Consider the following 26,464-nt stretch of genomic DNA (forward strand, 5'->3'; position numbering starts at 1 on the left):
GCTCACATAAGACTGATAATGCTGATATGGCTCACATAAGACTGATAAGACTGATATGGTTCACATAAGACTGATACAACTCACATGAGACTGATAAGACTGATATGGCTCACAAAAGACTGATAAGACTGATATGGCTCACATAAGACTGATAAGACTGATATGGCTCACATAAGACTGATAAGCCTGATACGGCTCACATAAGACTGATAAGACTGATGCGACTCACATAAGACTGATAAGACTGATACGGCTCACATAAGACTGATAATACTGATACGGCTCACATAAGACTGATATGGCTCACAAAAGACTGATAAGACTGATATGGCTCACATAAGACTGATAAGACTGATCTGGCTCACATAAGACTGATAAGACTGATGCGGCTCACATAAGATTGATAAGACTGATATGGCTACATAAGACTGATAAGACTGATATGGCTCACATAAGACTGATAAGACTGATATGGCTTATATAAGACTGATAATGCTGATACGGCTCACATAAGACTGATAAGACGATACGGCTCACATAAGACTGAAATGGCTCACATAAGACTGATACGGCTCACATAAGACTGAAAAGACTGATATCGCTCACATAAGACTGATAAGACTGATATGGCTCAAATAAGACTGATAAGACTGATACGGCTCACATGAGACTGATAAGACTGATACGGCTCACATAAATAATAAATAATAATAATATGCCATTTAGCAGACGCTTTTATCCAAAGCGACTTACAGTCATGCGTGCATACATTTTTGTGTATGGGTGGTCCCGGGGATCGAACCCACTACCTTGGCGTTACAAGCGCCGTGCTCTACCAGCTCAGCTACAGAGGACCACATAAGACTGATAAGACCGTGGTCCTCTGTAGCTCAGCTGGTAGAGCACGGCACTTGTAATGCCAAGGTAGTGGGTTCGATCCCCGGGACCACACATACACAAAAATAATAATAATTATGCACGCATGACTGTAAGTCGCTTTGGATAAAAGCGTCTGCTAAATGGCATTATATATTATATATATTAAGACTGATACGGCTCACATAAGACTGATATGGCTCACAAAAGACTGATATGGCTCACATAAGACTGATAAGACTGATATGGCTCACACAAGACTGATAATGCTGATATGGCTCACATAAGACTTACAATGCTGATAAGGCTCACATAACACTGATATGGCTCACATAAGACTGATGAGACTGATATGGCTCACATAAGACAGATAATGATGATATGGCTCACATAAGACTGATAAGACTGATATGGCTCATATGAGACTGATAAGACTGATATGGTTCACATAAGATTGATATGGCTCACATAAGACAGATAAGACTGATATGGCTCACATAAGACTGATAAGACTGATACGGCTCACATATGACTGATAAGACTGATACGGCAAACACAAGACTGATCTGGCTCACATAAGACTGATATGGCTCACATAAGACTGATATGGGTCACATAAGACTGATAAGACTGATATGGCTCACATAAGACTGATAAGACTTATACGGCTCACATAAGACTGATAAGACTGATATGGGTCACATAAGACTGATAAGACTGATATGGCTCACATAAGACTGATTAGACTGATATGGCTCACATAAGACTGATAATGCTGATATGGGTCACATAAGACTGATAAGACTGATATGGCTCACATTAGACTGATAATGCTGATATGGCTTACATAAGACTGATAAGACTGATATGGCTCACATAAGACTGATAAGACTGATATGGCTCAGATAAGACTGATAAGCCTGATACAGCTCACATAAGACTGATAAGACTAATACGGCTCACATAAGACTGATAAGACTGATATGGTTCACATAAGACTGATATGGCTCACATGAGACTGATAAGACTGATATGGCTCACATAAGACTGATAAGCCTGATACAGCTCACATTAGACTGATAAGACTGATACGGCTTACATAAGACTGATAAGACTGATACGGGCTCACATATGACTGATAAGACTGATACGGCTCACTTAAGACTGATATGGCTCACAAAAGACTGATAAGACTGATATTGCTCACATAAGACTGATAAGACTGATATGGCTCACATAAGACTGATAAGACTGATATGGCTCACATAAGACTGATATGGCTCACATAAGACTGATAAGACTGATACGGCTCACATAAGACTGATAAGACTGATACGGCTCACATAAGACTGATATGGCTCACTTAAGACTGATAAGACTGATATGGCTCACATAAGACTGATAAGACTGATATGGTTCACATAAGACTGATACGGCTCACATAAGACTGATAAGACTGATATGGCTCACATAAGACTGATAAGACTGATACGGCTCCGATAAGACTGATAAGCCTAATACAGCTCACATAAGAGTGATAAGACTGATACGGCTCACATAATTCTGATAAGACTGATACGGCTCACATAAGACTGATAAGACTGATCCAGCTCACATAAGACTGATATGATTCACAAAAGGCTGATAAGACTGATATGGCTCACATAAGACTGATAAGACTGATATGGCTCACATAAGACTGATAAGACTGATATGGCTCACATAAGACTGATAAGACTGATTTGGCTCACATAAGACTGATAAGACTGATCTGGTTCACATAAGACTGATACGGCTCACATAAGACTGATAAGACTGATATGGCTAACATAAGACTGATAAGACTGATATGGCTCACATAAGCCGGATAAGCCTGATACAGCTCACATAAGACTGATAAGACTGATACGGCTCACATAAGACTGGTAAGACTGATATGGCTCACATAAGACTGATATGGCTCACATAAGACTGATAAGACTGATACGGCTCACATAAGACTGATAAGACTGATACGGCTCACATAAGACTGATATGGCTCACATAAGACTGATAAGACTGATATGGCTCACATAAGACTGATAAGACTGATATGGTTCACATAAGACTGATACGGCTCACATAAGACTGATAAGACTGATATGGCTCACATAAGACTGATAAGACTGATACGGCTCCGATAAGACTGATAAGCCTGATACAGCTCACATAAGAGTGATAAGACTGATACGGCTCACATAATTCTGATAAGACTGATACGGCTCACATAAGACTGATAAGACTGATCCAGCTCACATAAGACTGATATGATTCACAAAAGGCTGATAAGACTGATATGGCTCACATAAGACTGATAAGACTGATATGGCTCACATAAGACTGATAAGACTGATATGGCTCACATAAGACTGATAAGACTGATTTGGCTCACATAAGACTAATAAGACTGATCTGGTTCACATAAGACTGATACGGCTCACATAAGACTGATAAGACTGATATGGCTCACATAAGACTGATAAGACTGATATGGCTCACATAAGCCGGATAAGCCTGATACAGCTCACATAAGACTGATAAGACTGATACGGCTCACATAAGACTGGTAAGACTGATATGGCTCACATAAGACTGATAAGTCTGATAAGGCTCACATAAGACTGATATGGCTCACAAAAGACTGATATGACTGATATGGCTCACATAAGACTGATAAGACTGATACGGCTCACATAAGACTTATAAGACTGATACGGCTCACATAAGACTAAAAAGACTGATACGGCTCACATAAGACTGATATGGCTCACAAAAGACTGATAAGACTGATATGGCTCACATAAGACTGATAAGACTGATATGGCTCACATAAGACTGATAAGACTGATATTGCTCACATAAGACTGATAAGACTGATACGGCTCACATAAGACTGACAATGCTGATACGGCTCACATAAGACTGATAAGACTGATACGGCTCACATAAGACTGATAAGACTGACACGGTTCACATAAGACTGATATGGCTCACAAAAGACTGATAAGACTGATATGGCTCACATAAGACTGATAAGACTGATACAGCTCACATAAGACTGATAAGACTGATACGGCTCACATAAGACTGATAAGACTGATACGGCTCACATAAGACTGATAAGACTGATATGGCTCACATAAGACTGATATGGCAAAAAAAAGACTGTTAAGACTGATATGGCTCACATAAGACTGATAAGACTGATATGGCTCACATAAGACTGATAAGACTGATATGGCTCACATAAGACTGATATGGCTCACATAAGACTGATAAGACTGATACGGCTCACATAAGACTGATAAGATTGATTTGGCTCACATAAGACTGATAAGACTGATATGGCTCACATAAGACTGATAAGACTGATATGGCTCACATAAGACTGATAAGTCCGATACAGCTCACATAAGACTGATAAGGCTCACATAAGACTGATAAGACTGATATGGCTCACATAAGACTGATATGGCTCACATAGGACTGATAAGACTTATACGGCTCACATAAGACTGATAAGGCTGATACGGCTCACATAAGACTGATAAGACTGATATGGCTCACATAAGACTGATAAGACTGATATGGCTCACATAAGACTGATAAGTCTGATACAGCTCACGTAAGTCGCTCTGGATAAGAGTGTCTGATAAATGACTTAAAAAAATAAAAATAAATAAAGACTGATATGGCTCACTTAAGATTGATAAGACTGATATGACTCACATAAGACTGATATGGCTCACATAGGACTGATAAGACTTATACGGCTCACATAAGACTGATAAGGCTGATACGGCTCACATAAGACTGATAAGACTGATATGGCTCACATAAGACTGATAAGACTGATATGGCTCACATAAGACTGATAAGACTGATATGGCTCACATAAGACTGATAAGACTGATATGGCTCACATAAGACTGATAAGTCTGATACAGCTCACGTAAGTCGCTCTGGATAAGAGTGTCTGATAAATGACTAAAAAAAATAAAAATAAAAAAAGACTGATATGGCTCACTTAAGATTGATAAGACTGATATGGCTCACATAAGACTGATATGGCTCACATAACTGATAAGACTGATACGGCTCACATAAGACTGATAAGATTGATTTGGCTCACATAAGACTGATAAGACTGATATGGCTCACATAGCTTCAAAAAGACACGTATAGTTGAAGCTGATATTAATGATTTTCCTTATCCCCTTTTGATGTTGTCATTTTTCATAATGTAAAAACTGTCTGTCTGTAGTAGAGATCTACAGATTCCCATATTCTGCAAATTCATTCAAAACGTGTGACCTAAATTGAGAATAAAGAAGAAATAGTATGCTTAATAACAGAGTGATGCTACATAAAAAGTTAACTGCCAGTTTGAAACAATTTAGATCCAACCAGCTATCAAGTTCTTGTTCCCATGATAATCTTTCAAGGTGTTTAAAGTAGTATTGAGTGATGCTGGCTTTGTCCCCTCCTTCCTTAACCACACACACACACACACACACACACACACACACACACACACACACACACACACACACACACACACACACACACACACACACACACACACACACACACACACACACACACACACACACACACACACACACATTTGCTTGGACCCAGTCCCCAGCCCTCAGCACTCTGAGGGGGTCAGCTCAGATCAAAGGTGCTGGTCACAGCCATTAGGCCCAGCAGCGAAGACCCAACATGAAAAGCTTGTGTTTTGAAAAGGAGGGCAGAGAAAAAAAAACATCAGGGACCTCTCCATTTAAAAGGCAAACTGTGAAATAACTGAAAAGGTATGTCAATCAAGAGCAAGCGCCCAGTGGGAGCGCCACGATTCCCAGGCTCTCTCCTGGTCGAGCACCGGGCCATGGAGGGCTGCTGAAGGGGGCAACCCAAGAAATCTTTCATTCGATTCTCCTCCTCCCTTATCCCCTGCTTTTTAATTGTGATGGGAGGGAACGTCCGTCCGTCCCCCGTCCCCCCGACCCCCCGACCCCCAAGTCCAACAAAAAGCTCAGTCATTAATAAGATCTTGTCTCTCCTCCACCTCTCAGGTAAGTAACAAAGAGTTATTGGGGGACGGAGGGGCAAGTTGGAGTCGACATAGTTTTATGACCCCCCCCCCTTTTTATTACCAGCCCCTACACCCTGTACCCACTCCCTCCTCCTCCCATAGCATTTGTCTGACAAAAGGAACCCCGTGAGAGTCTCTCGCTTTCCTTTCTGCGTTTTTCTTTCAAGGTCAGAAAAGGCTGAATGATCTGACAAGGGGCTCACTTCCAAAAAAGGGGGAAGGAAAGAAAAGAGAAAGAGTAAAAGACGACTGGGCAAAAGGCTCCTTCTATGCTTTAAAATCCCATAGAGGATAGAAAAATGGTCGGTCCACACTTGACTAGTCCTGTATAGGGATTTGCTTGTAATAGCAGCTTCAGCTTATTAACAGCTCTGGCCAAAACATGTCAAAGGTTAACAGATCCTGCCAAGGGTAAGAAAGAAGCTAAACCTACCTGTCTCATCAACAGAGCAGATTAAACACAGCAGAGAGTGGGTTATAATAAACATCATGATTACAAATAGCTACCTTTTCTTTCAACACTAGTTCCTTTATCGCATGTGCACATGTAATAATTGGTTTACATGCAATAATTGGTTAATATTGCATTGAAAAAAGCAGAAACACTCATTGCATAAATATGACACACCATATTGTCACACATTACATATGGGTCTAATGTGAGTACTCATGGTCATTAGCCTTAACACGATGAGGTCTAATGAGGTCTATTTGAAGCCTGATATCAAAACGGTCGTCCATACAAAACCATTCTCACACGTGAGATATCCACGTTCCTGCATTTGATACCTCAGGGAAAAAGTAATTGTAACCATGCCATCCACTCCACGCTTTTAGTACATACTGCAATCTACATATCAGAGTGAGGCTCATGATAGCACCTACTGTGCCTGGAGCTCAGAGCAGCAAATAATGGCAATTAGAGGCAGCAGCACTTTCAGGCACCAGCGGTTTTCAAGTCCCCATAAACCCATGGTGAGCACCAATCACCATCCTGCCTGGGCCTAATTGCTTATGAGTCGCTTGCACGCTCCCTGCCACCGTAACGCCCAGTGTTTGTAAACACAGCTCGTAAAGGGGACGTTGCCATCAAAGTGCTAACGTGCCCTTGAAGAATCAGAGGGATGGGGATGGGGGTGCAGCTGGATGGATTGGTACCTGCCTGGCCTGGCTGGCTGACTGGCCCTGGGCTGGCCTCACCACTGCAGCTGAGTGGAGAAGGGGGCTTCATGTACACACACGTCAGAGAAGAAAGACACTCAACAGGTCGTCTATGTATTTACCCTCTCTGTCTCTCTGTGTTTGTCTGATGTGGATGACCTCACCTGGTAAGCATGGATAGTGGTGGTAGCAGCTGTGAGTCTGTGTATCGCTCCATGGTTCAGGAAGGAAAGAGAAACTGACGCTGTCTTTGGTTGTCTTATCTAGTGCATGGTTTCACAATGTCACTTGTTGATTTCACCTGAATAAGAACTTCCCCTGATCTTAAGTGTCCTTAAGACCATTACCCTTCTCTGTTATATAAGTGATAATGCCTGTGAGGCCGGTGTTTGGAGGATATATTGGCACGGGTGTTGCAAACCGTGCCAATATATCCTCCAAACACCGGCTTCTACGGCATTATCACTTTCATACAATAGGTTACCAACATATTCAAATAATGATTGACATATAATTCAGCAATAAGGCCCAAGGGGATGTGGTATATGGCCAATATACCACAGCTAAGGGCTGTTCTTAGGCACAATGCAACGCGGAGTGCCTGGATACGGCAATATACCACAAACACCCGAGGTGGGTTATTGCTATTATAAACTGGTTACCAATGTAATTAGAGCAGTAAAAATACATTTTTGTCATACCAGTGGTATTCGGTCTGATATGCCACAGCTTTCAGCCAATCAGCATTCAGGGCTCGAATCACCCAGTTTATAATACTATTTTTTTTTTTTTACATATTAAGCCAACCCTTGCTCTGAAGTACAGCTTTTTCCTCATGTCTTTCCAAACAAAGTCTGATTTACATAAATAAATGGGGGAAAGATGGCAGTGGCGGGAGAGTAACACCTGCTCGTACCCTGGTGAGCGCGTTCATTTTTCATCGCTGGATGGGTTTAACCAGCGTCCCTACTTGGAAACCTACTCGCTGCCCCCTTCAGCACATGTGGTTCTGCATGAGCAGCGCTGCATCACTGGTCTGGGCGCTTCGCGAGTTTACGGCTCCTACTTAATTTCCTACTGTAGTCCCCTGTAGCTCAGTTGGTAGAGCATGGCGCTTGCAATGCCAGGGTTGTGGGTTCGTTTCCCACGGGGGGCCAGTATGAAAATGTAAGTCGCTCTGGATAAGAGTGTCTGCTAAATGTCAAATGTACTGGAACGAGGTCCACATCTCCTTCAGCACCTTGATGTGTTACTGTGTTTACAGGCCCTGTCCAAAGGCAACAGATTGTTGTTAGCCTCATTTCCTTTTTCAGCAACATTCAGAGGTGCCCATAAGAGGAGAAAATAACAGCATGTTTCTCAAGATTTTTTCTCCTCCAAAAATGGGTTTCCATGGCTTGTGATGTCTGTTGGGAGGGATGTGTACTCAGATCTGATAGCAGGCCACATCAGGGTGCCTTTGAAGGTAAGACAGAAGGAGTTCTCCAAGGGAGCTGCGGATCCAGCAATTAGGTCCTATTCAGGCCCCCGTGGTAAGACCCACAGGTCATCTCCAAAACATTTCTGTCTATCACCATGACAATGGCTAAGGGCTTTTTGTGTAGACTAAAACCAGATCAAGACCAAGCCACATGGCATTTGTTTGCAATCAGTGCCCAGAGGAAACAATTAGCCTGCAGCACTGCCAGGTCTTTCATTGACAAATGGGTAAGAGGTTGGTGTAAGTGGCCATCAGACCCTGCTTTGTGTCTCCCTGGTAAACAACACCGGGCATCATCTGGGTGGAGTGTCAGTGTTTGGTCTGGGATGATAGCACTCCCTCCCTGTCCAGACGGGGACCCAGCCCATAATACTCTTTGTGATGTATGCTACAGTCAGTCTACTGAGAGGGTTTAGATACAGTGAGCTCGGGAAAATGTTGTCTGGCTCAGAATTCATTAAAAGACTGGGAGTTCTCATTTCATTGCATAAATCACACCGTACTTCCAGACACAGAATAATTTTTATTTTATTTTATTTTTTGATCTTCCCTCTTGAATATTGTTTATGATATGTTTTTGAAATGGCTGATTTGAATCATATCACTGTATTTCTGAATGATGACACAGCCTATTTTCAAATGTATTTGTGTCTCTGCAGTCTAGTAGTTCCCAGTGAGCCGATTGTTGAGGAACTGGGTTGTAGATGTCTCTTCACAAAGGGAATCATTTAAATGGGCCACTGTGCATATCCAGTTTTTTTTCTCTCTTGTCTTGGGAAAAACCTTCCCCCAGAGCATATGCCCGTCTGGTTTCCTAATCGGTAATGATAGAGTGGCTTATGATGGAAAACTCCCCTGTTCTAACAGAGACTCCTGTTCCTTATTTTTCAGGTCTAATGGAAATCCGATCTGTCAGTGTGGGAGTCGTCGCCATCAAATCAGTCAGCACCGGGCTGTACTTAGCCATGTCCAAAAAAGGCACACTCTTTGGATCGGTAGGTACACCTTGCAACATTCTTTCATGAGACACCATGGGCGGCCAGGTTCTAGCCAGGGGAGCCTGATGTTTCCTCCAAACACAGATCATTCCATTCAAGTGAGTCTTTGAGGTCTCCACTAGGCAAATCCACAGCAGGCCAGAGTTTAAAGTTTCAAGTTTTAATAGTTGCAATATCAATCATGGCTATACACCTGGGCCCAGCCTGATAATAGCTGCAGGTGATGCTCGCATGCAAGTCTTGAAGAGAGGCTTGTTCCACTGTCAAAATACTGCAGATGGCCAAGAAATGGAGGCTGAACTAAGATGACAACAGAGGCAGATGTGACGGTCTTGCGTGCCGTCTGCCAGTTGTTGTGCTCACACACAGCTCTCTCGTTCTTTCCCTCCCTCTCTTTCTCTCTCTCTTTCTCTCTCTCTGTCATGTAATGAGGCTGCCTATGGCGTGGTATCTAAGTGTTTTACAGCTCAGCGAGAGAGAGAGAGAGAACTCTGGAGCTGGCAATTAGTCAGTACTGTGAAGCTGTGATGAGTTGCAGACCATTATTTCACCCTGCCACCAGCATAAACAGGACATAGATGAACTCACTCAGCCTCCAAGAGCCTCCCCATTCACCTCCCACTGAAACCTCCCTTAATGACCATTAAGCAGGAGAATCACGCTGGGCTGATGCTATCTCCATAAGGGCCCTGTGATCTCAGCCTGATAGTGGCATGTAGAGGGGACTGCTCCAGAATCTCTTTTCATGGTCATATATTTTACGTCATACCTACGTACAGTTAAGAAGCTCCAACCACCCATGGCAAAGAGGAGAGGGCTTTGTTGGCTAGGCTGTGCCTGTATATTGACACAAATCCCTGCTTCTGTTCTTTGCCTCAGAAGTGGATCAAGGAAGAGATTACAATCAGATAGATGACAATCAAAACATTTTACATAGCAGATTAACGCTTCATTATCATCCGATTATCTGCTAAAAATACATGTTTTTATATTGTTATATCTTCTTGGCCATGATCCAACCCTCCCTCCCCTGCAGGTGAAGTACAACCCTAACTGTAAGTTCAAGGAGCGCATCGAGGAGAACGGCTACAACACGTATGCCTCCCTGCGCTGGAAACACGGCGGCAGGCAGATGTTCGTATCTCTGAACGGCAGGGGGAAGCCCCGGCGAGGTCACAAAGCCCGGAGGAGACATCCCTCCACTCACTTCCTCCCCATGCTGCCCTTATAGCTGGACAACTGGACTCATGCTCTGCAGCCAGTCCCTCCTACTAGTGTTGTGGTTATCAAGATAACTATGAATACAATTATGATGATGATGATTATTATATCCATACCCTCTCCCATATATGTACATTTGTTGGGGTTGTATAAACTATTTTGTTTGTCGAGATCGCCTTGGGGGCATAATACAGTAAGTTTAAGTTATTCAACCCCCCCCCCTTTAGTGTAAGGTCCAGAAATAAAGCTGCTAATATTGTGTAAACAGTATGTCTATTATTATTATGATCGATTATCAAGCCAAGGGATAATATTGATGATGCTCTTCTGTGTCAAGGAGTCATTTTGACACCACCGTCCTCTGAGAAAGTGTGTAATTGAAACATATCCTCCCTCTAAAGGGTACGAGTATTGTATATATATATTGCCCCCTTAATGACCTTAAAATATGCTGTTAAAGCAATGGACTGCCGATGTAAAAGAAACTTGACAAACGGTGAACAGGACATTGATTTAGGTTGTCAAATATGTTCATCTGAGCAAGAGAGAGGATTCTCTAAAGATACTGAAAGGCCTTTACAATCAATGCTGCAAAGGACTCTGCACTTCAGTGGACTTCATACAGAGGGGACAGAATTCCATGTTGACGAAAACGTTTGGACTTATGTACATTGATACCCATGGATGTCTGCTGTAAGACATGGCTAGTTTCAAGTTTCAAGTTTTATTATTCGTATGTACAGGATACGCACAGTATACATCATCCAATGAAATGTTCCTTGCAGGTTCCTTCTCGACAACGCAACAACAATAAGAAATAATAAAATATAAGAATACGAACAAAGTAAATGGCTCAGTAGAATAGAATAAACATAGACTAGAAGGCTATCGGGTCTTCTGGGTTTCTGAAAGGAACTTGTGAGCGTTGCAGAAGTGTACTTTAGCCTCCTTCTTTCATCCAATAATCCTAGACCACTAGCTCAGGGCTCAATCTTTGAAAGTGGGACTCACGACATTGTCTCTGATATGTTAGTTCCAGAATTCAGTAGATATGTTAGTTCCAGAATTCAGTAGATATGTTAGTTCCAGAATTCAGTTGACATGTTAGTTCCAGAATTCAGTAGATATGTTAGTTAAATGCATATGGTACTCCCTTTGTTGTATCATAGGAGGTCGGTGGCACCTTAATTGGGGAGGACAGGCATGTGGTAATGGTTGGAGCGGAACAGGTGGAAAGGTATCAACAACATCAAACACATGGTTGCCATGGTTTCCATGTGTTTGATGCCATTCCATTTACTCCGCTCCATCCATTATTATGAGCCATCCTCCCCTCAGCAGCCTCCACTAGGTTGATAGGACTTAACCCATTAATTTTGTACGTATGGTAGCTGGTTTTCGCATTATCTTGTCATGTCTTGCTAACATTTTGAAAAACCTGCTGCAAATAGAACTTTTAATATATTTAAACCTTTTTGTACCGTATAACATTTGAAGTTGATGTTATTGTCTCCATTTTGTGTCTAGTTCAAAATCCTAATTGTATTCCAGTCCATATTCTAGTCTAAACTGTATGTTACTGCAATATGGCACCTCCTCCCACTGCAACCATCATCTGAATGGTCAGCAATGAGGATCTACAAGAACACCTGTTTCAACTATTAGTCAGCTATTAGGTAGTCTGTCAATTGAATTCTGTCATCAAAACAACATTAGTGAGTGTCTTGGTTCGTGTTCAGCTTGAACGTCAATAAAATGCACCTAAATTACCCAATGTTCAAGGAGTCACTTATGCTAACATGCTCAACATCTCTTCAGTTAGCTACATTCAAAAAGAGGGACCTTTTTGCCTCTCATGTAATGTACTGTACTTGCCTTGATTGTTTTGCGTTGTCAGCATCTCCATCAGAGTTACATAATCTGCATCATCATCATCATCATCACCACATGAACATTCACAGCGGGAGTGGATTTGATGTAGTGTGCCTCCCCTGTCTTGTGAAAGACTTGTGCTGATGAGCTCTTCAATGGGCTATCATGGTTCTTTAATTACGCTGAAGGCCTGGTAGAATGGGAGGCTATAGAATCTTTTCACCCTGCGGACTGCAGAGATGGGGATGAATGGCCTCTATTGGGGGGAGAAAGGCTAGCTTTTCAGCCTGTCATAATGTGAAATTGTTTTGATGGGCAACATGTCTATTCAAAACAGCTTTATGTCGCGCTGCCGTTCGATCCAAAGGTCTGCCAAACAATTGGATGTGGGTGTGAGGGTCTAGGGAGACTGAGTGTGCAATTATTATAATAATTTTTTCTTACAGTTTTACATATTTTGAGCTGAAGACGTGGCCAAGGATTACTTGTGTCTTAGTGGGGGAAGTTTCGGCTGCGACACCATCTGAATCTTTAAAGTGCCACATGCCCAATCTATAGGGTCTCACAAGAAACAGCTGAAAGCTGTATTTTACTGACAGTTAAGTGGGGAAATAAAGTTTAGTAGACAATAGACAGATGTCATATACTGTAAGTGTAGAAGTCTAGTTTTGCAGGTGTTTCTCGACTAATGCGTCCTCGTTTATCCTTCAGCAGGCACAGGAACTCTTTGAAACATGCAAACCCACAAAGTAAAGTAATCCCATTTTCTGCCTGTTCTGTTGAATGGCTCGCCTCATCATCAAAGTGTCTCCACCTCTCCACCTCTCCACTCGTCCAAGAGTCCAATAATTTCTCCTTTTCTTTCTTGGCTTTAAGGTGAGGCTGCCTGTTTATGCCAGACCCAGCTCAGAGCACAGGGACACTAAATGGGAGTCTGTAATTATCATTGTTCCTCTACTGTCCTGTCAGTGCGCTCACCAGCAAAACAAGAGGGATCCCTTGGCAGCGCTCATCAAAGCAATCGACTTTGATCAAAAACGCAGTGCAAAATCAAGGTGAAATGCTCCAAACATATTACAAGGGAATGGATATCCTTCCAAAGGACATCTCCCACTCCCCCTATACTATGGCCTGTTAATGCCATATGCACAGGTGCTTGTTCCTAAATATAGGGTTTGTCTGATCAGCTGTGTCTGAACAGAGGACTGAGAGACCTACAGAGAGAGTCATGCAATGTTGTTGTGAAAAAAGTCTGCACCACCACATTTTTAAGAGATTGATCAGTTGCTATGTGTCACTATGCAATGTGTTGATGCACTCATATAGGGTGGTTCCAGAGTTTGGCAAAGGGCATAGAAAATATAAGCAATATCAGTTAGTGGTCTATATTTGAAATTGACCCCATAGTAATGCATAGCTGGTCAGTGTTCTAATGATTTGTCCTGAGTCTTTACAGCAGAGCTCTGTATTGACCTCACAATGTTAGGGCAGTACTGTGGGAATTATTCCAATCCCCAACAGTGAATTTTATTATCAATTTTTCTGTCTATTACCCTATTTTACAGACACATACTGTATGTATTGTGATGTCACGAGAGGCTGTGTCCTGGAGGGACGTTACATCCCCCTGAGGTGGCTGCAAACCCAGACAGCTATGGCTCCATCTGCTGGTATGGTCGGGAACTCCACCCCTCTATGGCCAATCTTCCCACGCAGCTGAAACAAATGAGGAGCTGATGAGCTGAAGGTTTGGGAAGGGAAGAGACACAGTCTCCAAGCTGGGCTCTCTGGAGGACAAGAGTGCTGCACGTCCACTTCCATGAGGAATATAAGGATTTGGAGATACATTTGGAAGGACTTTTTGCTGGGTTGGCCACTAGCTGCAACGTGGACTACAGTAAGGCTGGGGAAAAGTTATCTGAGCGAGTGAGAATTATGACTTTGGATGTGGAAGAGACATCCCTGAACTGTTAACCCTTAAAGAGCCACAAGAGAACAGAATTTTGTTATATTTTCGTTAATTTCCCAAGACCTATAATAAAATCCTTGTTTTGTTTGAACCTTGTCTCCTTGCACTACTTGAGCAATCCCGCTGAAAGCTGTGTAGCCTCTCGTGACGTCACAGTATATTTTACAGACACATACTGTATGTATATTTTACAGACACATACTGTATGTATATTTTACAGACACATACTGTATGTATATTTTACAGTGTCACGCCCTGACCTATAGAACTCTAGTTTGTTGAGTCAGGGTGTGGAAATCTATGTTATATATTCTATGTTTATGTTCTAGGTAAATTATACATTTACATCATCACTTGGGAGTATAAAAATCACTTTTGACGTACAGTGCTTTGCAACCAACAACTTACCGCTGGTTTGGTGCTTGTTCACTGGGACGATTCTAACTGAAACATCCTCCCTCGTAAGCAAGCTACGCCAACCAGCCAATAAGATGCCATGTTGAGTAGGTGAAGGCAAGAAAAAACCAAAAACCCATTGGCTTAACAATAAAGTGGCAAGGGGAATCACCAATATAACCCTGTTACACCCAGGCTGGGCACTGCGTTTAGTCCTGCTCCAGAGATGGAGATGGATACGGGTCCGGAAGTTTGCTCCACTCCGGAGCCAGAGCAGTCCACTCCACCGGGGTCCAGTCCAGCTCCGGTCAGCGGTTCCACTCCGGAGCCAGAGTAGTCCGCTCCACCGGTGCCCAGTCCAGCACCGGTCGGCTGCTCCACGCCAGAGCAGTCCGCTCCACCGGGGTCCAGTCCAGCTCCGGTCAGCGGCTCCACTCCGGAGCCAGAGCAATCCGCTCCACCGGTGCCTGATCCAGTTCCGGTCAGCGGCTCCACTCCGGAGCCAGAGCAATCCACTCCACCGGTGCCTGATCCAGCTCCGGTCAGCGGCTCCACTCCGGAGCCAGAGCAGTCCGCTCCACCGGTGCCCAGTCCAGCTCCGGTCAGCGGGTTCCACTCCGGAGCCAGAGCAGTCCGCTCCACCGGTGCCAAGTCCAGCTCCGGTCAGCGGATCCATTCCGGAGCCAGAGTAGTCCGCTCCACCGGTTTCTAGTCCAGCTCCGGTCAGCGGTTCCACTCCGGAGCCAGAGCAGTCCGCTCCACCGGGGGACATTTCAGCTCCGGTCAGCGGCTCCACTTCAGACCCAGAAGTCAGCCCCTCTCCAGGGTCGGGGCCTCCCACACCAGGGTCCAGACAGGGCTTGGTGCATCGCGGGAGGATTGCCAATCCAGGCCCAGATGTCAGCCCCTCTCCAGGTTCGGAGTCTCCCACACCAGGGTCCAGACAGGGCTTGGTGCATCGTGGGAGGAAGGAGAGGGGAAGCATCGCGCCGAGGTCCAGACCAGACCAGGGGCGCAACAAGGAGGCATAGAGGGAGAGGTCGTCACGCCCGGAGCCGGATCCGCCTCCGAGGCTGAAAGCCCACCCGGACCCTCCCCTGTCTTGTCAGGTTTGTGCGGCCGGAGTCTGCACCTTTGGGGGGTACTGTCACGCCCTGACCTATAGAACTCTAGTTTGTTGAGTCAGAGTGTGGAAATATATGCTAGAAATTCTATGTTTATGTTCTAGGTATTGTATTTCTATGTTTGGCCGGGTGTGATTCCCAATCAGAGACAGCTGTCGCTCGTTGTCTCTGATTGGGGATCATACTTAGGTAGCCCATTGCCTACTGTGTATTGTGGGATCTTGTTCCGTATAAGCTTGTATGTGTATAGCCGGAGGACTTCACGTTACTTCTTGTTTTGTTGTATGTTTATAGAGTAAATAAACATGTACGCTTTTCACGCTGCACCTTGGTCCGACCCGTCTCTCAACGTCCGTGACATACAGACAGATACTGTATGTAGATTATTGAACTCAGCAGTTTGTTTTTGTATCTATGCCTTGTCATCTGTAAAAGTTTCATAAAAATGGTTTCTTCCAGATTCATTGCAACTGGGGGACAAAACAAGCAATAATATGATGGGGGCACAAGTCATGCTGCTTTAGCTACAACGACCTAAAGCTCCAGGGACCTTTGAAACCCTGTGTGGTCAATTTCTCTCAGAGGAGTGAAAAGAACTGTGGTGGGTGGGAGAAAAGAAAAAAACGTGCCACTACGATCTGATGTATGAAGACTAAAAAGGAGGGGAAAGGGCACAATTTTAAAGCGCTTATTGAATTGCTATTACAGCTCCTGAGACTAATTGCGGCTGTTGTGTGTCTCACAGTCACCGAGGGGGCTCTGGAGTGGCCCTGCATGCGCTTACCCAGTGGGGTTTTCAGACAGAAAGGCCCTGAGAGAGCCCAGGACCACCAAAGATCAATAGCAAACTCTTCAGTCTTTCAATGGCCTACTCTAATCCTTCTCATTTGTCTGCCATTTTGTTCAGGGCCATTCACAGCTCCCTGCATTTGGGATTAGGGTCTTGTTTTGTTACAAAAACAGCCCAAGTTATTATGGTGAATAGACCAAGGGGCAGACGATGAGTGTGTGAGTGCACATGCGCATGTGTGTACCTGTGTGTGTGTGTGTGTGTGCGTGCGTGCGTGCATGTGTGTGTGTGTACCTGTGTATGTTAGAAGAGTATGAGAATACTGTATGTCCAATGTCTCAGACAAAGCAGACTGTTTATTTTCTTCCTCGTAGAACTCAGAAGGAGTTACAATGTCAGTTAGAAGGAGTTAAGTTCCATAACTTTCAGAAATTCCTTTACCTTTGTGTTCTTTCTGTGGTTGCCTGGCCGAACTGTCTGGTGGAGTCTTGGCAGCAGGCATCAAATCCATCAGAAAGGCCAGGCCGGGCCTTCTCATCACTGAGTGGGTGGATTATTCTGTGCGTCTGCAGCCACCTGAGACAGGCGCCAGCCACATTACCTCCAAAGCCCTGCCATGCCACTTCACAGGTATGTGGTGCCACAGAGGCCTTCGTCCACCCTCACCCCGTGTGGCATTCCCCAGATGCCTGCAGGCATGTCATACACCGCAGGATTGGAAGGGAAGGCTAGGAGGATGGGGAGAGGGTGGAGGGGCTGAGGCTCCGTCAAGATAGTTTGGCCAACTGAAGCAGGCCAGATTTAGGATGGTCCCAGTCAACATCATAAGGTTGTCTTTGGCTTTTGGTGACTGGAAAAGGCCTAAGTCGGGACAGGTTCATGAGAAGCCTGAGGCGGGCCGGACCTTATCCACCCTGCCCCTCGAGCGCCAGTGTCTGTGTGGAGTAATTCTCTAAGCATGAGGGGCTAGAGTGTCTCTGTCTTTTGTCACCATCTGCGCTGGGATATTTTCTCAGAGCTAACGCTACGGTAGCACACACTGTCCTTTTATGTTCAAAGACTAGCAGGTGGATTGTCTTCCCTAAAGATGAATTTTTAACATACTGTATAATGTTTAAAATTCATCACAGCTTATTTGTCCTTCTTAGGGGTTTTAAAATAAGCTGGTCTCGCTGTGGTGAGAAAGTCTTTATTGGATAACCCTCGCAGGCTGTATCAGACACATAAAATATCCATGACCAGAAAGTGTCAGTTTCCTCTGTCTGCTTCTCAAGAACAGAACACAGATAACTTGACACTGTTGGCAAAGGGAGATGAATACAACAGTCTGTTACAGTTCAGTTTGAGGAGGCACATTTTTTAAATGAAACAGCCTGTGAAATTGTATAGTTATTTCAGTACGCTGGAGAAATATGGAGACAGACTTAATGAAAGAGGGACAACGACACTAGCCTACACTAAGAGGGTGTAGCGTTTTGACCAGACTGCCTCGAGTCTAGACGAGCTATGAGCTTTATAATATAGTTCCCTCTGGGACCCACTAATCTACCAGTTTCCCCTTCAAGTCCCACCTCTGTGTGTGCGTCCTCCTTCTCTTCCTCCACTTCACTAGCTCTCCATCCCCTTCCATCAGAGCTGTGGCATTAGGTGGGCATTCTCTTCTAAAGCTCTCTGAAATAAAAGGAGTCCTGTTTCAATTGTGGTCCACACAATAATAATAATATGCCATTTAGCAGACGCTTTTATCCAAAGCGACTTACAGTCATGTGCGCATACATTTTTACGTATGGGTGGTCCCAGGGATCGAACCCACTACCCTGGCGTTACAAGCGCCATGCTCTACCAATTGAGCTACAGAGGACACAAAGTTTTAGTAATGTCTGGTTCTGTGTAATTGCTGTAGGTATGAAACCTCTTGGTACAATGTGCTGTAGGTATGACTCACAGGGTATCATAAGAAGGGTCAAAAACATGAGAAGAAAAATAATTTACAATTCAAGAGAAGTGTAACCTCCTCTGCTGTACTGAGGATCCCTTTTGTGGGGCTCTTCTGGGATCTGAACCCGGGACCTCTTGCAACATCACAGAAGTAAAAATAAGTTAACATATTAAAGAAGTCCTCCAGCAATTTCTGAACGTCTACTGTTGAAAGCGATTTCCCCAGTATAAATACAGTAAAGTACACACACTAAAGGGTAAAAAAATATGTTTTGTGCATGTAATATTCATATGTGTCACCATACTGAATTGTAATTGGATGCATCATACTGTGCAATGATTGGTTAAGACCACCCAGGTGGAGAGGTCATTCTAAGATGATCATGGCCAGAGACACATGGACATGCACGTTATAGCTAGTTAATAAAGAGCTACGTTTATAAATATCCTGTCGTCCTGCATTTTTATTATTTTGTACAAAGCGTACAAAACAAGACATGGTGTCAGAGTAAAAGGACTAAAAGATGGATTTTGCTGGAGTTCCTTCACCTCGAATGGATTGGGGGTCTACAAATCTACCCGATGCATGGCGTAAGTTCAAACAGCATGTGGAGCTGATGTTCACGGGTCCTCTGAAGGAAAGAGGAGAAGAGGAAAAGTGCAGCTACCTGCTCCTCTGGATCGGTGAAAAAGGGAGAGACATTTACAACACATGGACACTTACCGAGGCTGAATCAAAGGTACTGAAAACATACTACGATCGTTTTGAAGCATATGTTGTGCCAAAGACCAATACAATTTTCGCTAGGTACAAATTCCATGAGAAAGTACAAGGCGCTAGCGAATCGTTTGAACAGTTTGTCACTGAGCTGCGTCTGCTTGTGAAAGACTGTGATTATGCAAACAAGGATGAGATGGTCAGGGACCGTATTGTATTTGGAATACACTCACCGCGAGTGAGAGAGAAACTTTTGAATGTTGGATCAGAGTTAACGCTGGACAAAGCTATCGACATAGCCAGATCTCACGAGCTAGCACAGGTTCAGATGAAAACCATTTCAGGCGGCAGCACGAGCGCATCACGTGAACAAGCAGTGCACGCAGTCAGGCAGACATCAAAGCACACCTCCAGTGCCCAGAGAGCATGTTTCAGAACGGAGACAGCCAGAACTCCAAAACAGAGCGACACAGACTCCAAACGCCCCAAAACATGTGGATATTGTGGATACAAAGTGCATGGCGAAAAGGGGAATTGCCCAGCTAAAGGCAAACAGTGTACTAAATGTGGAAAATGGAATCACTTTGCAAAAGTGTGCAGAGTTTACCGTGGAAAAACAGTACATACAGTGAGTGAAGATGAAATGTCAATCAAAGAGTCAAATGCTGATGAACTGTTTATTGATTCAGTGACACAGAAAAGTCAGATATCAGAGACAGAGCAAGCCTTTGCTGACATTGAGATAGGAAGACAAGGCACAGAGCTAAAATTCAAACTAGACACTGGTGCACAAGTAAACATTATTCCTCTGAGTAAGTACAGAAGCTTGACATCTGAGTGTGAGCTACAGCCCACCACGCGCAGACTGACTGGTTATGGTGGTGAACAGCTCCCAGTAAAAGGCACATGCACTCTCAAATGCAAATACAAGGAAAGGGACATGATGTTGGACTTTACGTTGTTGACACTCGAGCACCTGCAGTGCTAGGTCTTAAAGCATGTTTAGACATGGACCTTATCAAGCTAGTTTTATCAGTGACAGCACCAGTAGAGATAGAGAATGTCATGGAGGAGTTTGCTGATGTTTTTACAGGAATAGGACTATTCCCAGGAGAATGTACCATTCACCTTAACCCAGACGCAACCCCTGTGATCTACCCACCGAGAAAGATTCCACTTGCTCTCCGCGCCCGTCTGAAGAAAGAGTTGGAGAGCATGGAGCAATCTGACATCGTCACCAAGGTTACAGAACCGACGGATTGGGTCAACGCGTTAGTGGTGGTGGAGAAACCACGGACAGGCAAGCTCAGAGTATGTCTCGACCCAAGAGACTTGAACAAGGCTATCAAACGCCCCCATTACCCCCTTACCGACGCTAGATGGCATCACACACAAGCTAGCGGGCGCACGCTACTTCAGTGTCATGGACGCTCAGATCAGGCTACTGGGCTATCAAGCTCACAGAAGAGTCATCTAAGCTCACAACGTTCAACACACCGTTTGGACGCTACAGGTTCCGTCGCCTGCCTTTTGGGATTATCTCAGCCCAAGACGAGTTTCAGCGAAAGATCGGCCGAGGTGTACGAAGGCCTCGACGGAGTCGTGGCAATTGTGGACGACATCCTTGTCTATGGTCGAACCAAAGAGGAACACGACAGAAACCTCAGCGCGATGCTGCAAAGGTCCCGCGAGAGAGGAGTCCGGCTCAACCCCGAGAAGAGCACAGTCGGCGCTACAGAGGTCAGCTACTTCGGGCATCTTCTCACAGCGAATGGAATCAAGCCAGATCCGCAGAAGATCTCAGCCATAAAGGAAATGGAGCCACCAAAGAACCGCGCAGAGCTGGAAACAGTGCTTGGCATGGTCAACTACTTAGCCAAGTTCGCACCCAGCCTCTCCAATGCTAATGCACCCCTGCGTCAGCTGCTAAAGCAGTCCAGTGAGTTCCTCTGGGACAACCAACACGACATCGCTTTCCAGAAAGTGAAAGACTTGATCACGAGAGAACCAGGACCAATCCTTGCCTACTACGACCCCAACAAAGAGCTCAGACTCCAGGTGGGACGCGTCAAAGTATGGACTAGGGGCAGTGCTACTGCAAGAAGGAAAACCCATCGGCTACGCTTCCAAATCTCTCACAGACTGTGAAATCAACTACGCTCAAATCGAAAAGGAGCTGTACGCCATTCTGTTCGGATGTAAGCGTTTCCATCAGTATGTCTATGGACGACAAGTCATTGTGGAATCAGACCACAAGCCCCTCGAGTCAATCATGAGGAAACCGTTAGCCGCAGCCCCGCCAAGGCTACAGAGAATGATCCTTCAACTACAAAAATACGACTTCACAATCACTCCAGTTGACAACTTCAAATCACCAGCCCAGCTGTTGATGAGCCGCAGACTTCGCTCAATCCTCCCCAGCACCAACCAGCAGCTGCAACCTGAGGTCGTCAGCTACAAGGAAGTGCATGCAAAACGTGCACAGAGACAGCAACAGCAAAAGCGATACTACGACAGGTCAGCCAGACCACTGCCACCACTGAACGACGGAGAGTCAGTTAGAATCCAGGAGCATGGCTACTGGAAGCCAGCAGTCGTCATCCAACCAGCTGACACTGAACGTTCATATCACGTTCGCACCGCAGAAGGAGCGGTGTACCGCCGCAATCGTCGTCACCTACTGAACACAAAAGAACAACACACTGACGAGATGAACTGTTCCCCTGAAAGAGAACGGGATGGACTAAACACAGACACAACACAACATACACCATACTTACCTGCAACACCACAAGAACTGTTGACTGACACAGAAGCATGCTCAGCTTCATATCACACAAGGTCAGGAAGAGAGGTCAAGCCTAGAGCTGTCCTAGACCTGTGAAATGTCAAAGGGTGTAGGCGGATCGCTGCCCTAAAAGAGTTTCCAGACTGTAAACTTGTTATTGAAAGTTAACTTGAAATGCTTTGGTATTGTATTTGTTTGATATGTTGAGATGTCATTGCTACAGTGAAAAGCTGAGTTGCTGAGAAATATTTGTTCTAAAAAATAACAATATGCTGAATCATTGTTTGTCTGTTATGTTGATGCAGTTGGTGCAGTTTAAATGGTTACTTACCTCGAGTTCAAACTACAGAGCATATATTCAAAAGAAACGCTTTATTGTTCCACATATTTTTTCTTTTTTTAAAAGAAGGGGGATGTAATATTCATATGTGTCACCATACTGAATTGTAATTGGATGCATCATACTGTGCAATGATTGGTTAAGACCACCCAGGTGGAGAGGTCATTCTAAGATGATCATGGCCAGAGACACATGGACATGCACGTTATAGCTAGTTAATAAAGAGCTACGTTTATAAATATCCTGTCGTCCTGCATTTTATTATTTTGTACAAAGCGTACAAAACAAGACAGTGCAGAATAGTGTTTTTTAGACAACTGCAAACTTCAAGGAGTAGGGCATTCAAGGAGTTGGTCTGATGGGAATCCGTGATGTCATCGGCCTCCCTCCTTGGTTGAGGAACAATAGAGGAGCAATAGAGAACAAAAGAGGAAAGGCCCACCCCCCCACTGCTATGTTATGACTTACCTGGACCACCTATTGAGATGTGACTTTCAGATGTTAAATGAGGTGTTAAATGAGATCTTAAATGAGGTGAAAAGGAGACTGGAGTGCCACTTTAAGTTTTAATAAAGTTTTGTGTTTGTTGCTTTGTTGCTTTGTTTCTGTGTGTTTTATTCACAGGTGCAAACACTTAAGGCCTGATTCAATTAGATCCTCTTTAGCCAAAATCCGCATAGCTGATGATTTGACGGTGTCGAAGGTGGAACTGTGTTAGAGCTGTCAAATCCACAAGTGCCTCCGGCATTATACTTAAAGCGGACATTGCCATTGGCTGCACAGAGTCGCATTGAGAGAAATCCCATGCAGCCTTCTTTACTCCATTAGGCTGATAGAAATCCTAATTATTTCGTTTAAAGCTGCAATATGTATCTTTTTGGGCGACCTGACCCAATTCACATAGAAATATATGTTATAGATCTGCCATTCTCACTGAAAGCAAGTCTAAGAAGTGGTAGATCTGTTCTATGTGCACTATTTCTAAGTTTTGTTTTTGCATCTGTTACTTTCGGTTTTGTACACTAGGTTCAAACATCTGAAAATACAATATTTCTGGTTATGGAAAAGGTATTTCACAGCAGTTTAGATGGTACAATGATTCTCTACACTATACTTGCTTGTTCGGTCACATAAACTGAAATTAACCAGGAAATGGTGGAGTGATTTCTGCATTGTGCATCTTCAATGATTTTCCATTATTTCTATTTATAAACTGGGTGGTTCGAACCTTGAATGCTGATTGGCTGACAGCCGTGGTATACCACGGGTATGACAAAACATTTATTTTGACTCCTCTAATTATGTTGGTAACCAGTTTATAACAGCAGTAACGCACCTATGGGGTTTGTGGTATATATCGTTGCGTAGTGCCTAAGAACAGCCCTTAGCCATGTTATATTGGCCATATACCACACCCCCTCGTGCCTTATTGCTTAAATAACCTACACTTTCTCGTTCTGAACTTCTAACGCAAGTGGGGTGGGTGCGGCTTCGTGACAATGATCACAAGAGCAGCTGCTCACCGATTTGACAGCTCCAACACAGTTCCAACTCGGGTGTCGGTTATCGCCAGTTAACGCAGGCTCTGATTGAAATGTAGGCCTTAGTAAGTCCGACCCATTATATGTATTGCTTCATCCAAGTGTGAATTACTCCATGCATTAGAGGCATATTCCTCTGATACCTGATGGTTCCACCCACCCTAAGCTGAGGTCAACGTTCACAGTTCACACTGCTGGGCTGCATTCATCAGCCCTCTCAGACCCTCATGTCAAACATGAACCAGTGCTCCCTTAACATGACACAGAGAGAGAAAGAGTGTCCCTCCGCATTAATGGGGCAAACCATTAGAGCATCCCAGCTAACAACAAACGTTTCCACAACTTTAGAGAACGTTCCCGTAAGCGTCTCATTAGGTCATTAACTAATAGTCATAGGACTGTTCCCCTGATGTGCAATGAATGTTTCCAAGAGACCATTCCCTTAATTTCAAATAGAACTTATCCAGAACGTGGTATTCATGTTCTCAGAATTTAAGATATTAATGTTCTAGACACGTTTCATTGGAATGTTGCAAGACCATTCATGAATCCAGTTTTCTGAGTGTTAGGAGATGTGATAAGGTGGTGTTGAAGGAGTCAGGCGCAGGAGGGTAAATCACAGAAACAGGCCTTAATCCGAAAAATACAGGTTTACGCAGAAATGCGTCAAACACACTCCAGGGCACAAAACAGGTGCACTGGAAAATACAAGACGCGGGAAAATACTCCCGTCATTACCAAATACAAGAGCTCCACGGAGCTACTAACCTCCACAACAAACAATCACCCACAAGGACAAGGGGGCAGAGGGAACACTTACACATGGAATTAGGGGAATAGAACCAGGTGTGTGTGATTGACAAGACAATTTATATGATTATTGGGGTGATAGTGGTTAGTACTCCGGTGACGACGAACGCCGAAGCCTGCCCAAACAAGGAGGGGAGGCAGCCTCGGCGGAAGTTGTGACAGTACCCCCCCCTTGACGCGCGGCTCCAGCAGCGTGCCGACCCCGGCCTCGGGGACGGCCAGGAGGACGCGGAGCAGGGCGAGCCGGATGGCGACGGTGGAAATCCCGTAACATCGAGGGATCGAGGATATCCCTCACCGGTACCCAGCACCGTTCCTCCGGACCGTACCCATCCCACTCCACGAGGTACTGAAGGCCCCCCACCCGACGCCTCGAATCCAGGATGGCACGGACAGAGTACGCCGGGGCCACCTCGATGTCCAGAGGAGGTGGAGAAACCTCCCGCACCTCAGACTCCTGGAGCGGACCAACCACCACCGGCCTGAGGAGAGACATGAAACTAATGGTTAATACGGTAATCAGGGGGAAGTAACAACCAATACGTAACCTTGTTGAGTCTCCTCAGGACTTTGAACGGCCCCACAAACCGCTGGCTCAGCTTCCGGCAGGGCAGGTAGAGGGGCAGATTATGGGTCGAGAGCCAGACCCGATCACCCGGTACGAAGACCGGGGCCTCCCTGCGGTGATGGTCAGCGTTGGCCTTCTGACGACGCACGGCGCGCTGGAGGTGAACGTGGGCAGCGTCCCACTTCTCCTCCTCTGCGCGCCGAAACCAGTCATCCACCGCAGGAGCCTCGGTCTGGTTCTGGTGCCACGGTGCCAGAACCGGTTGGTAACCTAAAACACATTGGAATGGTGTTAGGTTAGTAGAGGAGTGGCGGAGAGAGTTCTGGGCATATTCTGCCCATGGCAAGAACACCGACCACTCCCCCGGCCGGTACTGGCAGTAGGACCGCAGGAACCTCCCCACATCCTGATTTACTCGTTCCACCTGCCCATTTGACTCGGGGTGGAACCCAGAGGTCAGGCTGACCGAGACCCCCAGACGTTCCATGAACGCCTTCCAAACCTTGGACGTGAACTGGGGAACCTCGGTCGGACACTATATCCTCTGGCACCCCGTAGTGCCGGAAGACGTGATTAAACAGGGCCTCCGCAGTCTGCAGGGCCGTGGGGAGACAATACTAAGATGAGGCCATGGTCGTTGTGGAACTGGTAATGGTTGTAGCTTACCCGCTGGGAGGTGCCTAGGTGCCTTACTCTGGGCGCACACGATCAGGAGGAGACGTACACCCTCATATCCT

The 26,464-nt window shown here is 44.9% G+C and overlaps 1 protein-coding gene across 1 annotated transcript in view; it reads left to right on the plus strand.

The window, feature by feature from the left end:
- LOC121539917 (fibroblast growth factor 10-like) overlaps positions 1–11,299 on the plus strand; it is a 36,963-nt gene extending 25,664 nt beyond the window's left edge. The window contains exons 2-3 of the mRNA XM_041848563.2: positions 9,546–9,649; positions 10,689–11,299. Coding sequence (XP_041704497.1) covers positions 9,546–9,649; positions 10,689–10,883 — 299 coding nt within the window. The 3' untranslated portion in view covers positions 10,884–11,299. The remainder of the gene's footprint in view (positions 1–9,545; positions 9,650–10,688) is intronic.
- Positions 11,300–26,464: the final 15,165 nt, after the last annotated feature.

This window comes from Coregonus clupeaformis, chromosome 26 (genome assembly GCF_020615455.1).
Source record: "Coregonus clupeaformis isolate EN_2021a chromosome 26, ASM2061545v1, whole genome shotgun sequence".
Taxonomy (NCBI): domain Eukaryota; kingdom Metazoa; phylum Chordata; class Actinopteri; order Salmoniformes; family Salmonidae; genus Coregonus; species Coregonus clupeaformis.